A 17,500-nucleotide genomic window follows, 5' to 3' on the forward strand; every position below is an offset into this window, starting at 1 on the left:
ACATCACAGCCACACACACACGCACACACACACACACACACACATGCACACGCACACACACACACGCACACACACACTTTTTTGACACAGGCCTTCTTTTAGAGTTAAATTTAGAGTCCACAGTGTCATTTTTCATTACTGTCACAAATTACTGTGAGTGAACTTCATCAGCGGACTGTCAGCTGGGGGATCTCCATAATGGGAGGGTGTGTGTGTGTGTGTGTGTGTGTGTGTGTTTGCAACAGAGACTAAAGATAGTCAGGTGTAAAGAACATTGTGTAATGGCATCTCTTCAAGGCAACTTGGCATCTTGGCTAACCACCCGCTCCACCACATCCTCCCTCCTAGTAAGGAAGAAAGGACTGGCCGTGTTCTGCGCAGAGGCAATCAGTTGTCTTTGCCAAAAACCAGAACAAAATAGACTGAGAAACTCCACCATCTCCTGTGGCGTCAGGCTTTTTAATGGGCTGTAGCGTTGATTGTATTTTTGATGTTGGGGTCTGTTTTAATAATGCATAATGTATGTGTATTTTTTTGTTGTTTTTTCGAGTGTACATTCTGCATAATTCAATCATGTATTGCAAGTCAGAATGATTAAACTCAAACTCAAACTCAAACTCATCTCGGGGCTTGTGGAGACATTATGCCAGATGAGCAGTATGGAGGCATTTTATGTATTGCTTTTTTGGGTTGTTCTTTTACATTTGGAAACTAGTCACCATTTGCTTCAATGTCTGTTTTGGAGAATGCTGCAATGCTGTTTTCCTGTGAAGCTCCAGGACTGTTTTGTGGACTAGAAAAACCACTGGCTACTCACTGGGGGTGAGAAGATAATGACCACTGGCTACTAGGGCATTCACGACTAGTGAATTTTACTAGTCGACTAGTCGTCCCTAAAGGTAGGATTTTTTTTTTTTTTTTTTTTTTTTAATCTTTAAGAAAGAACATGAGGTATTTACACGACATACATGGACTATCATATCCTATATCCCATATCCCCCACAAAGAACATCAAAACACAACAAAACAAAACAAGAAAACTGCATAAGATACACAATAATCCAAGAACAAACAAGACTATTGGACAAACAACCAAACAAAAACAATGCATTCAGCTCCTATCCTGATAAGCCTAATGACACTGAGGTAAAAAGTTCTTAAAGTCAAACTCTGTATGTGGTTGCCATATTTTGGGGGTGTCTAAGAATCTGCCTTTGCTCTTGTAGTAAATGTTATCCAACGTATGGTAGCTTGAGAGTTCATTCCACCAGTGAACTACAGCTGGGGGATTGGATGCTTTCCAATTTAAAGCTATGCATTTCCTAGCTGCCAACAGGGCAAGATCTATGTACCGGTATTTACTTTGAATGCATCGTTTTTGTTTGGTTGTTTGTCCAATAGTCTTGTTTGTTCTTGGATTATTGTGTATCTTATGCAGTTTTCTTGTTTTGTTTTGTTGTGTTTTGATGTTCTTTGTGGGGGATATGGGATATGGGATATGATAGTCCATGTATGTCGTGTAAATACCTCACGCTCTTTCTTAAAGATTAAAAAAATAAAAAAAATAGTCGACTACTAAGCACAGTGTCGACTAGTGGTTTTACTAGTCGACTAGTCGACTAGTCTGTGAATGCCCTACTGGCTACTCACTGGGGGTGAGTAGATAATGACGGCAATTTATTTTTGGCTGAACTTATCCTTTAACCTTACTCCTCTTTTTTCAGAGTGCAGTTCTGGGTTACAGAGCAGCATCATGGTAGTTAGTAAAGTCCTTGCTTGGAGGAATGACATTCATAACGCGCCCTCATGTGCATGTGTGTGTGTGTGTGTATACCTGTGGTTTCCTGACTTTGATGATCCAGGAGGGGGGCACGATGACTCCAGCGTGGGCGCCGAGGGAGCACGGCTCCTCAATCTGATGCAGCATGAAACACGTCACCTTGTTGTGGAACTGCAAGTAAATGATCCTTATTAATATTGATCCTATGTGTGAAGTGTATCGTGCGTTGTGTTGGCAGCACCCCATGTTAAGGGCTTGCCCAGGGGCAGGGCAGGATTCAATCCACCGACCTCCCGCTTCCAAAGCGCATGCACTAACCACTATGCAAAGGCACTCTGCCTTTGCATAGTGGTTAACTGGTTATAGTGGTTAATAGTGGTTAACTGGCCTTTATACTGGGGAGTGAGTTTAACCAACCTACTTGCTACCATTCGGGACTCACAGTCATTCAGTTACAGAAGCACTATATTATTGTATATCCTCATTATGATTTTTCAGTCATTTCGCACCCATAGTGGCATTTCGCATTAGGCATTTCACACCCATAGTGGGGCAGTTAAGCATAACAGCATTTTGCGATAAAAGCATATAATAATTTGGTAGCCCCGCTATGACTCCTCCGGGTATCACGTCATCGTCTACCCTACAAGACTAGAGTCCCGTGACCTTACATAGACTTGCCTGCGACTCTCGCTCCCAAGCCGTCTAAATCAGTGATACGCACGTATTTACAAGTGTCACAGAAACATTTCAAAGCCACCTACTTGAGAAGAAGGGTTCATTGCTTCTCGACGGTGGGGTTAGAAAGCTCAACGCTGCTCATAAATGCCTCTTTTCATCCGAATTCTGTGCTGGTGATATCATTTTTTACACAGCTTTGGACCAGAGTGTGTTGAGCGCTGTGACGGCTGGGAGCTCTAACCCCGGCACAGTGTGACATAGAAAGGAGCTGCTAATGTGCCTTGTAGTTAGTTCATCTGAATATGGCGTCCGTCTTCCATTTTGTCTATGTGATAGAACACAAGTGTCCTATCACAGTTTCAAAGCAGAAATGTATCATTTAGTATCTATTAGAAAGAAACTATCTCATTTCCTTTGATTCAGAATTCATTTCAACCTGCTTGCACCCTCTCAACGGTGTGCATTTTGTTACAAGACGTGCCACTTTCTTGTGGATCTGGAAAAAAACAAAACATTTAGCCGCAGACTGGGAAACACCACATCTGGAATCTCTTGTATGTATGTTCACGATGGCTGACCCAGAAAATGTGATACAAGCAATGTGCCCTAGTTTATTCCCACAACATTATCACAAGTTCTGTTCTGTCCAAGGAGCATGTCCCTTCCCTTCTTTTGAGTTTAAGAAACGTGTGATGAGAACCAGTGCTGTAGTGGTAAAAAAAAATGTGGGTAAACTATACTTTTGACTCGAGGCAGCTTTCTCACGCGGCACCGGCAGTGTTATAACGGCGGATAAATAAGCTTCCGTGACCGATATACAAGACAAAATATGAGAGTATATAGAACAACTTAATCTGAATCATATAGCCCTATAAGGTATATCAGGGGGTTCCCCCACATTTCTGAGTAGCCAGCCAGATAGAAAAAGTAGCTCGCTATGGGATGGGCCTTGCCCCTCAAGGGGGGTCCGGGGGGATTCTCCCCCGGAAGTTTTGTTTTTTACATTTTAAAGTAAAATTCATCAACCTGGTGCATTTGAGAGCAAAATGAACTACACACATCTCTAATGTGTTGTGACTTTACAAATAATTAGGCCTAAACAATCAATATAAAATGAATTTATTGAATTTCTCCAGGTATGAAAAGTTAAATTATACAGTAGGTAGCCTACTTTAAAGGACCTTGTATGAACCCAGTATATACAGTTTGAAGAGTAATATAGTTCTCTCTCTCACACACACTGTACCTGTGATTGTCAGCTTCAGCTTTATAGCTAAAAGTATGTAGACAGATTGAATCTGTGATTCTTGAATACCAATATATATTCAAACTGTCCACAAACACATTGGGCAAGGATAGGTAGACAACATACTGTACATGGAAATAAAAGCGGTTCTGCCACTCTGGCCACTAAATTTTAGTCAGCCAATATTTATTTATACAGATCTCGGCACAACAAACACCAGTATGTTTCTAGATAGTTTTCAACATGGTCGTATTATATCGGCTTTATACAGTAGCACCTGGACTATTCAAGTCGACTCGCACGCACCTAATGTTACAAACTTTACTTGATCAGAGGGAAATCAATCATGTTTCTTACACCAGTGATTCACTCTTCAGTTGTAAAACGGTGAGCCTATATGATTTTCCCCACTCCGGACACTTTTAACCAACCTTACCTATGTTCAGCTCACCATGAGCTGGTCTCCAAATGCACGTCTCCAAATGTGCATTGCGCATCGCTGGCACAATGGCACCGTTAAGTTGTTTGAAGGGAGCGCTGTCTGGGCAGGCAAGCACAGCTCGATAAAGGCACCAACGTGACCGGGGCCGTGTACCTTTCCCGCGGAGCGCTCCACAAAAATAGGCTACGGTTCGCGGAGATCCTGGTCAGTGCCATGCCCATGTGTAATCTTTTTTCTTTTCTTTTGGTGTGTGACGTGCTTGGCGTGGTCTCCGCATCAACGGAGTTTAGGCGAACGTGTTAAAACTCGTGCAATAATAAGTGTGCATAAACGATTTAAACATGTGAGTAAACGATCTTAAAAGGTGCCTAAACGCTGCAGAGCATTGAAAAAGGTACGTAAACGCCGTTTACGTGCGTTTAGCCACCACTACAGCCCTGATGAGAACAAATTAAGTCAAAATGGAGACAAAAGCCACTTTTACACAGACATCCCATAATAACGCTGTTATGAAGGGCCGCAACTAAGCCACCATTGCCTTTTTACACAGAACGTGCTTTTACATAACAAGACAGCATTCTGTATTGAAAGGAGGCGTCGACGTTCTATCGTTGCCATGGAGATGCTAACAGCTGTACCTACCTGCTGCCAAGCAGAACAAAAATACAGTAGTAGGTAGGGGTGTCACGATACACTCAGTTCACGATACGATACGTATCACGATACTGGGTTCACGATAACGATACGATACGATACGATTTTAACAATATTTTTTTAAACTTGAATAATGACAATATATGACTGGAAAAGTAGTATTTTATTTGAAATGCACAAATACAAAACATGCTGTTGTGGGAAATTGTTATTACAATAACAACTAGAAAAAACATGAGATTGGAGATAAGGCTTATCTTGAAATAGAATGAGTTACACCGTCACTTAGATTTACTTTGAACTAAAAGGTTTCTCAGCAGTATAAATTCTCATTATGCATCTTCAGTTTTTCTTCAAACTCAAACAACAAGACTTTTCTTAGTCTATTTTTTATGCATCTTCAGTTTTTCCTGTCAAGCAAACAGTTTTGCCAGAAACTCAATTGAATGGTTTCTCTCCTGTATAACTTCTCATGTGTCTCTTCAGAGACTTGTTCAACTGAACTACTTTCCACACATTGAACTTCAACAAACAAAGACGTTTCTTTGTCTACTTTTGAAAAAAAAAAAAAAAAAAAAAAAAAAAAAAAAAAAAAAAAAAATTTCCCCACGATATGAGATTTCATCTCAACGATACATATCGTGACGTTTTACTATCGCGAAATTTCGTGGGACGATATATTGTGACACCCCTAGTAGTAGGCTATAAGTGTTGTAACATTGAGGAGGGTTTTGAGGAGACTGAAATAACAGAGGAAATATCCTCACCTGTCGCCCACGACTGGGATTTATCAGGCGCACACACACAAATCAAACAATTTAGAACAATGCGAAGGGATCGGGAGAAAACAGTGAGAGGTCTTCTGACAAGACGCCCCTGGGGGGCGCAAGCCAACTTCAGGGGAGGTGCGACGTGACGTGAAAAATCAGAGGGAAGATGCGCACCCAATTTAAGTTGGCCATGCTGCTTGCGCAATAGGACGAATCAGCGTGACGTCACTTGCCACCCAGAAATGAGGAACCCCCGCATGCAGAACATGCAGAGAACGCAACATACACACTCAATACACTGCACGGGGCAGGTATTCTGCTAGTTATAATAAAGAGGTGTTAAAAAAAAAACGATAAAAAAATCCTTCAGAGTGGATAAAGATGTTTAAAATGTTTAAAAGAAGATATTTGAAGAAAAGAAAAAGGATAAAGAAGTTTTAAATTCTTAAAGAATATAGGATAAAGATGTTTACAAAATTTTTGGAACTCGTTATGCTAGAGTGAAGCATACAACATAATAGTAATAATGGAAATAATAATTGGGGGAGGGAGGGGTATGGGGGAGGCACAGCTGTCTATATGTTCTCTGAGTGGAGGCTCAGGCTTCACTGAACTGAAGGTTTTGACAGTAAATAGTACTGTGAAAGTACTAATGCACACATCCAAATCTACATGTTATCTCCGTCTGTACATTGATTGGATAAAGTGAGTAATTTAGACTACCGGTAGTTGGGATAGATGCTTTCTGGCCGCCTGTAGACCTGCTAATGTGGATATGATGCACATCTTGCATATACTGTAAACCCTTCACATTGGTTTCCTGCATATTACCCTATCCTTTCACATTTGTTCTATAGTGAGCAAATCACACTATTTCTCACTTATTTCATACTAAGAATATTCAATTGTTTGTCATATTTTCATTTTTCTTTTAATCTCAGTATGTCCTAGTCCTACTGCTGTTGTATTACACATTTTCATAAAGCCGTAACTTTGCATACTTTCATTCATACATTTTGCCTTAAAATGTTCTTGACATGTTGGTTATTTATTTTCTAGTTTTTATTTGCTGCATCCTGTAATTATCTTGCTGCTGAAGAGACCCAAAATTGCCCACAGGGATAATTAAAGATCTCATCTGACATCATCTATCATCGTGACACTGGAGACACAGAGCTTTCACCCAACAACAACAATACATGAATTCTGTCTAAAGGTCCTTACACATCAAGAGCAATGCGAATATACGGCACGAAATTGCGATGCGAATTTTGACCCACCTGTCAATCACAGCCACAGATGTGTACATGTCGGAAGCGAATTTCTGAAAAATCGACCGTGGTTCGAAAAAATAAACACCGCAATAACGCTCAGCGAAACTTCGCCGTCGGTATGCACGGTTGCATTGACTGATATAGGTTCGGAAAATATTATTGACGTGCAAATTAATCGCACGAAAAAAACGTGCTCGGTGTGTAAGGACCTTTAGTCTTAGTCTTAGTTATTTTTTATTTTATTTTTGCTTTGATTTAAAGTGATTAAATAGAGGATGAACCACTTACAGCCTGTTTGCACCAAGAGCAACTGATGGCGATGATTTCCTTACTGTGGAAGAACTTCTGCTGGAAACTCTATGGAGACAGACAGGAAAACACTGAGCTACACCACATCAAAAGTATTAAGCCTGAGACTAGAGCTGGCCTACCCGACCCGAGCCCGTCTGTACCCGATGGGCTGGCCTCGCACAAAAAATGTGAAGTGACGTTCTCTGTGGGTCCGGGCTCGATCACATTGTTCAATCACTGTAGTGTGCTGTAGTCTACTGAAGAGGAAGTTTGAGTTGCCCGGCACGCACTAGCTCAGATACCTGCAAATCAGAGATTATGTTCGAGAACAGTGTGTGTGTGTGTGTGTGTGTGTGTGGGTGTGTGTGTGTCTTCACCTTGCCACATTGTCTGCACTTCCCCTCCTGTCTTCGTCTGTGAACCCAGTGATGTCTCAAACTGTTCTGCTGTCAGAGAGAGAGAGAGAGAGATGTTACACAAACACTCTCCATTTACCCCCCCCCCCCTCTCTCTCTCATACACACAAGCAATGATACATACAAGCTAATGTCTTTTCTCTCACTCTTATAGGCCTCGTAACTGTCATTCACACACATCTCACACTTACGTCTCTGAGGCATCGAGATCCTCCCTCCCTGAAGCTTGGCTTGCAGCGGAAATTAATCTGGAGAGAGAGAGAGAGAGAGAGAGAGAGAGAGAGAGAGAGAGAGAGAGAGAGTAGAAGTCCAGCGAAAAAAACAAAGATGTACCTACACCAGTGGTTCTCAAACTTGTTTGGCTTCAGTACCCCCTTTCCATCATTTCTGAATCGAAGTAGCCCCTTTACCCGGCTACAACATTTTGCTTAGAAAACTATAGCATATGATAACCCACCTTTTGAAGAATAAAACATTACAAAATAAGAACTGGAGTGAAAGAGTTGCAATTAGTGCCTCCTGAGCAAATTTATTGAATTTTCATTACATTTCTCGATTTTCTCCTTTCTCTTAAGTACCCCTGTAGTACCTCCACATACCCCTAGTTTGAGAACCACCGACCTACACACTGCATTCAAGCTTGCAGTATCTTTATGGTAGAACTGATCAGTACTACACTAGTTGCCTATGAGAAGCACTTAAACTGAATTATTCTAATGATTGATTGGATTTCACACTTCCACACTTCACACTATATATATATATATATATATATATATATATATATATTTCTACAACAGCATGAGTGAATACTGGATTCTGATTGGCTAGCAACAGTGGTAAATAGGCCAACAATCTACAGTTCGGCTCCAACCGCAGTATCACTCCGCTCCCTGATGAATGAAGAACACCTGTGCTGACTCCGCCCACTGTTAGCCTGTCAGTCTACAAATCTCTAACAAGGAAATGTCCGATTTCGTAGTAACGTTTGATTTACTGGGTGGATTGAGTTTTGAGCAGTGGTTAGATGAAGATGAAGGTGAAGTGAACAAAGAACGACATGGTGAAATTGGGGAGAGAGAACTGGCTGAGCTTGAGTTGTCACGGAGTGAACCTGGGACTGTCAATGGAACTATATTCTGTGGCGGAAGGATAAATGTATTCTGAAACCAGTAATGATTGTAAATAAATGAATTGAATGTTACAATTGTGTATTTTTTATATTATGTGGTAGCTATTGTAGAAAAGAAATTTACCACTCGAGGAAGGGGGTTGTGGCCACATTTACCACTGGTACAGGGTTTATGGCACTCGGCTTCGCCTCGTGCCACAACCCTGTACCAGTGGTAAATGTGGCCACAACCCCCTCCCTCTCGTGGTAAATTTCTTAAATATATATACTGTATATTATTCTTACTCCACTGTGTGTATTGAATTGTGTGTGTGTGTGTGTGTGTGTGTGTGTGTGTGTGTGTGTGTGTGTGTGTGTGTGTGTGTGTGTGTGTGTGTGTGTGTGTGTGTGTAATACCTTGTCCAGTTGTTCTATGCAGGCAGTATGAACAATGATCTTACAGGCTGCACATTTCCTCCGGGGGGCCGACTTCTTAAAGGAGAGAACAGACACATAGCACAGAGGGCAGTGAGATACACACACACACACACACACACACACAAACACAGGCACGCGCGCGCGCACACACACACATATCAAATACAAACCGTGCAAGATGCACACTGTTACACACACGCAAGTAAAAGCAGACACACAGACGCATACACACAGTATGCACTCATGATGCACAAACATTTCATGTCATTCCCATTCAGTTAAACATAAAAGCTTTATCAGGCAGTTACAGTACTCCACCTCGACATTTACAATCCCACTCTGTTATTGTTCTTCTGACACAACTCCAAATATGGGCCAAGAAAATGTTTTCATGTTGGTGTTCAATTAACTGCTAAACAGTGGTGTTAGCAGTGGACATTGTAACTGCTAAACAGGGGGGTTAGCAGTGGACACATCCCCCCCCCCCCCCGATTTCTTATCCCATTTTTATCCCCCATTAGTGCTAATTTTAATTTATTTATCCTGGTTGCTTCTCCACCCTCTGCCGATCCGAAAACTGGCTCCATGCTTCCTCCGAGACATGGGCAGTAGCCAGCTGCTTCTTTTCACCTGACAGGAAGCTTCACCGGTAGGACATAGCACGTGGGAGGTTCACGCTATTCCAACCAGTTCCCCTCCCTCCGAACAGGCGCCCCTAACAACCAGAGGAGGAACCACATTAGCAACCAGGATATTGCATGTTTTGGTGAAGGGGTTCCTATATGAAGGAAACGCCCAGGGGGCATGGGGAGAACATGCAAACTCCACACAGAAAGGCCCTTTTGACGACCCCACCCGGGCGGCGGGCACTCGAGGACATGCGGACGGGCACGCACTCCTTCAGCGCCCACAGCGTCCCAGGTGGGAATCGAACCCAGGACCTTCTAGCTGTGAGGCGACAACGCTTACCACTGCAGCACCGTGCCCCCCAGCAGTGGACACGCGTTTCTTACTGAAAGTAACGGGGCAGCTTGCAGCAACATTAATCTGCACTTTGTTGTTGAGGCTCAAGGCATTCTCTCCCTCCGTTCCACAGACTGATCTATCTACATGTTCTAGTAGTTACATTTTAAGACCTTTCTGAAGCTACCTGGGATCGAATTTAAGACCAATTTAACTACCAACAAAACACACATCCTAAAAAAATAATCATATTTCCTATTGAACATAGCTAGTAAAATTGTCAAAACTATAAATGGGAAGTGTAAGAAAAGCAACAACAGGAAGCTAACAAGCCAATAGTTGGATAGCTCAGAGACTAACCCACTCCATTTTCCAACAGTGTGACAAAGACAAATTATAAATAGGAGAACATTTGAAATGTACCATAATGTCTTTAACAGATAATATTACTATATTATAATATACTCTATTTATATAGTGCCAAATCATAAAAAGAGTTTTCTCAAGGCGCTTTACAAATAGAGCAGGTGGAAGACCAGGGCCCAGTTGCACAAAGCACCTTAAGTTAAGATTTCCCTTAGAGTCAGAGTTAAGGTGTCCATAAAATAGAATCGGCTGCACAAAACAACCTTAAATCTTGTGCTTATGTTTTCCTTAAAATGTTTAACCTTATGGAGAAGATTTAAGGGTGTTTTGTAAAGCCGATTCTATTTCATGGACACCTTAACTCTGACTCTAAGGGAAATCTTAACCTAAGGTGCTTTGTGCAACTGGACCCAGGCTCTTTATTTTAGACCCAACAATTGAAACAGTTCTCACATGAACTGGCCATTTGACTGCAGGTCATGTGGTAATTGAAACAATTACCCAACAAGAGCAGCACTTGGCGACGGCCGCAAGGAAAAAGAGCCCTTTAACGGGGAAGACACTTGAGCAGACCTGGCTCTTGGCTATATTGTTGTTACAATAGACAAACAAGTCATAATGATATCATACTGTCAATAATGTTGTCAGTTCCAGTCAGTGGGATGCCTCTTTGCTGCCATGACAGGTACAATGACACTATCAGCCATTCAAGATTTGTAAGATTTATAAAACGCATGCTTTGACTAATGGCCACACAGGAGAAGTCACGATGACATTGCATGTTACGTTTACAAACTGGATGGTCAGTAGCACACTCCTTTGGATGTAGTGTTACAGTGAATGCAACCTGAGTGTGAGAGCATGGGCAGCGGGCAGAGCAGACACTGTGCTGATATCTCACTGCTTACAGCGCGAGGGAGTCCCGTTCCTCCGGTCCCATTGTGTGACCAGCGCGTTTTCACTGCTGCACGCCGCTGGGAAGCCACAGACAATACTTTGAGCAGCATTCATCCCACAGATACCATTCAAACTGCTACATGTTTCCTTTTGACCAGAGCTACCATTCAAACTGCTACATGTTTCCTTTTGACCAGAGCTACCATTCAAACTGCTACATGTTTCCTTTTGACCAGAGCTACCATTCAAACTGCTACACGTTTCCTTTTGACCAGAGCTACCATTCAAACTGCTACATGTTAACTTTTGACCAGAGCTACCATTCAAACTGCTACATGTTTCCTTTTGACCAGAGCTACCATTCAAACTGCTACATGTTTCCTTTTGACCAGAGCTACCATTCAAACTGCTACATGTTTCCTTTTGACCAGAGCTACCATTCAAACTGCTACACGTTTCCTTTTGACCAGAGCTACCATTCAGACTGACACATTTCCATTTGACCAGAGCTACCATTCAAACTGCTACATGTTTCCTTTTGACCAGAGCTACCATTCAAACTGCTACATGTTTCCTTTTGACCAGAGCTACCATTCAGACTGCTACATGTTTCCTTTTGACCAGAGCTACCATTCAGACTGCTACATGTTTCCTTTTGACCAGAGCTACCATTCAAACTGCTACATGTTTCCTTTTGACCAGAGCTACCATTCAAACTGCTACACGTTTCCTTTTGACCAGAGCTACCATTCAAACTGCTACATGTTTCCTTTTGACCAGAGCTACCATTCAAACTGCTACATGTTTCCTTTTGACCAGAGCTACCATTCAGACTGCTACATGTTTCCTTTTGACCAGAGCTACCATTCAAACTGCTACATGTTTCCTTTTGACCAGAGCTACCATTCAGACTGCTACATGTTTCCTTTTGACCAGAGCTACCATTCAAACTGCTACACGTTTCCTTTTGACCAGAGCTACCATTCAAACTGCTACATGTTTCCTTTTGACCAGAGCTACCATTCAAACTGCTACATGTTTCCTTTTGACCAGAGCTACCATTCAGACTGCTACATGTTTCCTTTTGACCAGAGCTACCATTCAAACTGCTACACGTTTCCTTTTGACCAGAGCTACCATTCAGACTGACACATTTCCATTTGACCAGAGCTACCATTCAAACTGCTACATGTTTCCTTTTGACCAGAGCTACCATTCAAACTGCTACATGTTTCCATTTGACCAGAGCTACCATTCAAACTGCTACATGTTTCCTTTTGACCAGAGCTACCATTCAAACTGCTACATGTTTCCTTTTGACCAGAGCTACCATTCAGACTGCTACATGTTTCCTTTTGACCAGAGCTACCATTCAAACTGCTACACGTTTCCTTTTGACCAGAGCTACCATTCAAACTGCTACATGTTTCCTTTTGACCAGAGCTACCATTCAAACTGCTACATGTTTCCTTTTGACCAGAGCTACCATTCAGACTGCTACATGTTTCCTTTTGACCAGAGCTACCATTCAAACTGCTACACGTTTCCTTTTGACCAGAGCTACCATTCAGACTGACACATTTCCATTTGACCAGAGCTACCATTCAAACTGCTACATGTTTCCTTTTGACCAGAGCTACCATTCAAACTGCTACATGTTTCCATTTGACCAGAGCTACCATTCAAACTGCTACATGTTTCCTTTTGACCAGAGCTACAATTCAAACTGCTACATGTTTCCTTTTGACCAGAGCTACCATTCAAACTGCTACATGTTTCCTTTTGACCAGAGCTACCATTCAAACTGCTACATGTTTCCATTTGACCAGAGCTACCATTCAAACTGCTACATGTTTCCTTTTGACCAGAGCTACCATTCAGACTGACACATTTCCATTTGACCAGAGCTACCATTCAGACTGCTACATGTTTCCTTTTGACCAGAGCTACCATTCAAACTGCTACATGTTTCCTTTTGACCAGAGCTACCATTCAAACTGCTACATGTTTCCTTTTGACCAGAGCTACCATTCAAACTGCTACATGTTTCCTTTTGACCAGAGCTACCATTCAGACTGCTACACGTTTCCTTTTGACCAGAGCTACCATTCAGACTGACACGTTTCCTTTTGACCAGAGCTACCATTCAAACTGCTACATGTTTCCTTTTGACCAGAGCTACCATTCAGACTGACACATTTCCATTTGACCAGAGCTACCATTCAAACTGCTACATGTTTCCTTTTGACCAGAGCTACCATTCAAACTGCTACATGTTTCCTTTTGACCAGAGCTACCATTCAAACTGCTACATGTTTCCTTTTGACCAGAGCTACCATTCAAACTGCTACACGTTTCCTTTTGACCAGAGCTACCATTCAGACTGACACATTTCCATTTGACCAGAGCTACCATTCAAACTGCTACATGTTTCCTTTTGACCAGAGCTACCATTCAGACTGCTACATGTTTCCTTTTGACCAGAGCTACCATTCAAACTGCTACACGTTTCCTTTTGACCAGAGCTACCATTCAAACTGCTACATGTTTCCTTTTGACCAGAGCTACCATTCAAACTGCTACATGTTTCCTTTTGACCAGAGCTACCATTCAGACTGACACGTTTCCTTTTGACCAGAGCTACCATTCAGACTGACACATGTTTCCTTTTGATTGCTATCAAGCTGATATCAGCCTTCCAACTAGCCTGGGTAAACCAGCCAGTTATGTGAACTCACAGACCGTCTGGCCTCAAGCCCTGGGAGGGTATTTGTAGAAATTGCAAAGCGTTCTAGCCAATCAGCGACCCGCCTCATAGTTGACATCGTAACCGGCCAATCAGGAACGGCGCTAGCAAAACAATAATGGCTGCAACATCAGTGAGAGAGCATGGGCAGCGGGCAAGGCAGACACTGTGGTGAGATCTCACTGCTTACAGCTTGAGGGAGTCCCGTTCCTCCGGTGACCAACGCGTTTGCACTGCTCCACGCATGTCCACCTCGAGGAGAAATGTCAACGTTCGTTGAGTTTAAACAGCCATAAAGTGCAGTTATTGCAGAAATAGACTCAATAACAACAATTAAACAAGTGCAGGAGTATGCAACAGCAGAGTTTCTCGGCGGATCCAGTGCTGATTGGCTGAAGGAGTTGTCTGTCAAGGCAAGTACACCCACCCAACTTCCGCCCACTGCAAACACTGCGTGAAAGCTTAAGGCCAGACGGTCTGGTAGAACGAAATGGAATGTGAGTTCAGGTGACCAGCTGCTTTACCAGGCTACCTTCCAACGTCAGCCATGACTCAAAGCAATTTGAGATTCCACTGAGACTTGACTCAGTCCTCTTCTTTTTTTTTTTTACTTTTTATTGACAGATTATTATCTTTACATACTTGCATTGTATACATTGTAGATATGTACTGCCATAGGTTTTTTTTTTTTTTAGAGAAATAAAAGAAAAGACAAAACCACAACAGCCGCAACAGCAGCAACAAAACAAACAAAAACAAAAAACAAACAAACAAAACAGGGAGTCGACTTTTCACTATACATTCATCTTGGATCCAAAAAGATAAAATCTGGCCTAATGGGTGTTATATATTGAACCCAGCATTCCCATCTTGAGGTAAATTGTTCTACTTTATGATTGATAACAGCAGGTAGTATTTCCATCTTATATATATCCATCGTAATATTCATCCATTCTTTCACTTTAGGGTAACCACTTCCTGGTGAGAGCTTTTTTACCAGCTACCGACTCAGTCCTCTTCTTAAAGACATTTTAAGATGTATATAAAATACTTATTATTTGAATAATAATTTGTGTCTGATGGTTTTTCACACAAAAAAGTTTAATTATCTTGTTACATTCCTTAAAATGACGTCCCCTCCTTCTGCCTCGTTAAAAAATCCAAAGCAACCAATCAGGGTTATCTAGAACATACAGTACATGGGTGCTGACGAGTTTTTCTTTACTGAACTTTTTTTTACTGATGTCCAGGTTGTGTGGCGAAGTTTGTTTGCATCTCTCACTTACCGATACTCCTTATAGGTTTGGTTCTTTATCGATACTCTTATTCGTTCTTTTTCTTTATTAAATAATTGCTTTAAAAAAAAATAGGAATCCTAGGGTGGAGACTCTGGAGATGATACGCCATGGCTACACTTATGGAAATCGCCCGCTCTGCGGGCGACCAAAATCGTGACTGACAAACAGACACCGTCCACCCACCTACAGTGTAGGTGCCATCGTGCAACTGTGCACCATCGGCTCTCACAGTTGCTCGAGTGACATCACTGATGACATCACAATTACTCAAGTGACATCACTGACAACATCACAATTGCTCAAAACCCTCATTAGTGTTTTGCTTGCACCTCTGTTTACCCTGCCTTTTTTGACACAAAATCGCCCCCGTGAAAAGGGTCTATTGTAAAGCTTAGGTCATAGCAAATAGGGTATAGATAAAATTCTGGCAGAACAGTTAGACAGTATTTGTGGATACAGCCTTCTAGTGTCAAACTCTGCACACACATCATTCTGCACAGTGAAGCTTGAACATCCAATTGAAGGAACAATATGAAAAACTGATTTTTGACTTTAGGGGGTCTTTGAACATCTGAAAGCACACAGTGGAATGTTTATTTAATTAAATATCCTACAGACAGAGACGGCAGTAAACGTGTCTTTCTTTGCTGCACTTACTGGCAGCACTCTCACCATGTTCTTCTTACAGAGACTCTACAATGGAATTGTAGAGTCTGTCCATGACACTGACACTGTAAATGTACACAGCATCATGTTAGTCACAGGTTACATGTCAGTGTAGAGTCCATCCAGTGTACGTGTTAGACATTTACGTCGTAAACGTACACAACATCATAGAGGTTACATGTCAGCACTCTATTTCAAGGGCACTTGTTAATGCTAGCGGTGTGCTTTGCTGTATGGAGAGAGGCTCTAAAACAACTGTAATTTAAACATGCTCTCAAGTCTCTCCACAGTCCTTTACACTCATGCTTTTACTGCTGTTTCTCTGTTTTATTCTGCTGCCTTGGAAGCAGTACTCGTCAGTGTGGTTGTTTAAAAGGCTGATTTACTACATTGCGTTTGAGATGAGACAAGCACACACTGAGTCTCCAAAAACATTCCATGAACTAGACTTAACAGCTACATGATCCATAAAGGATGAACTGCTATTGATTCTAAACTCAGTGTTTCTCCCCCTTTTTTTAGTAGTGGAATGTCTGCTTTGCAAAACAAGCATTTAGAAGGAGGATAGCAAAGAACCTGTCAGTTGTCTGTTTTTGGGCCTGCAAACTAGAGTTTGAACAATATTTTGATTCGCCATTATCATTATTATTTTCCCTGGCTTTTTGGAGGGCTTAGGTGCTGTGTATTATCAGGGGTTTCCCTGGCTTTTTGGAGGGCTTAGGTGCTTGGCCTTTTATTCAAATCAGATACAGGCCAGTCAGTAGTGTCACCTCCATATCACTATGTTTGATTACATATTTATCGTAGAATTGAATGTGTTTTTTTAGACTCATGTCATGGTCTATATATATACAGAGTTACAGAGTTACAGTATTAGTATTAGTATGGGTTTCTGCTGTTGCAACCCAAAACATATCTGGATCAGTCTGACCGATATTGATTTTCTACTACACTTGTGAGGTCGTCACAAAATACAAGAGCACCCCCCCCTCCCTCTCTCTCTCTCTCTCACACAAACAAGTGGTAGTGTGTGGTGTGTACTACTCACTGCAGTCTTTAGTAGGCAGGTGTCCTCCCCTAGATAACAGAGGTCTCCTGAACAACTGGTTTCCAGCCACAGGTGATCCCCATTCACAGCATTCTCCTGTAGACACACACACACACACACACACACACACACACACACACACACACACACACACACACACACACAATAAGATAGTGAAATTTTATATATATTTTATATATATATAAATATATATATATTTTATATATATTCTATATATATATATAAATATATATATATTTTATATATACTGTATATTCTATATATCTATATATATAGATATCTATATCTATGGGCCCTATTCTCCCACAGGCCTTCGGCGCTAAAACGGGCCTTAAACGCAAAAAAACGTGCCTTGCGCCTGTTTTGGGACGATATCAATATGGCTTTACGCT

At 41.7% G+C, this 17,500-nt stretch overlaps 1 protein-coding gene across 1 annotated transcript in view; it reads right to left on the minus strand.

The window, feature by feature from the left end:
- Window positions 1–17,500, minus strand: part of dgki (diacylglycerol kinase, iota) — a gene marked incomplete at both ends in the record, with an annotated part of 156,072 nt that overhangs the window by 43,605 nt on the left and 94,967 nt on the right. Inside the window, 6 exons of the mRNA XM_083661748.1 lie at window positions 1,835–1,951; window positions 7,136–7,204; window positions 7,516–7,584; window positions 7,746–7,802; window positions 9,083–9,157; window positions 17,088–17,183. Of these exons, the coding sequence (XP_083517874.1) occupies window positions 1,835–1,951; window positions 7,136–7,204; window positions 7,516–7,584; window positions 7,746–7,802; window positions 9,083–9,157; window positions 17,088–17,183 (483 nt within the window). The remainder of the gene's footprint in view (window positions 1–1,834; window positions 1,952–7,135; window positions 7,205–7,515; window positions 7,585–7,745; window positions 7,803–9,082; window positions 9,158–17,087; window positions 17,184–17,500) is intronic.

The sequence above is a fragment of the Poromitra crassiceps genome (assembly GCF_964638095.1).
Source record: "Poromitra crassiceps genome assembly, chromosome: 2".
NCBI lineage: Eukaryota > Metazoa > Chordata > Actinopteri > Beryciformes > Melamphaidae > Poromitra > Poromitra crassiceps.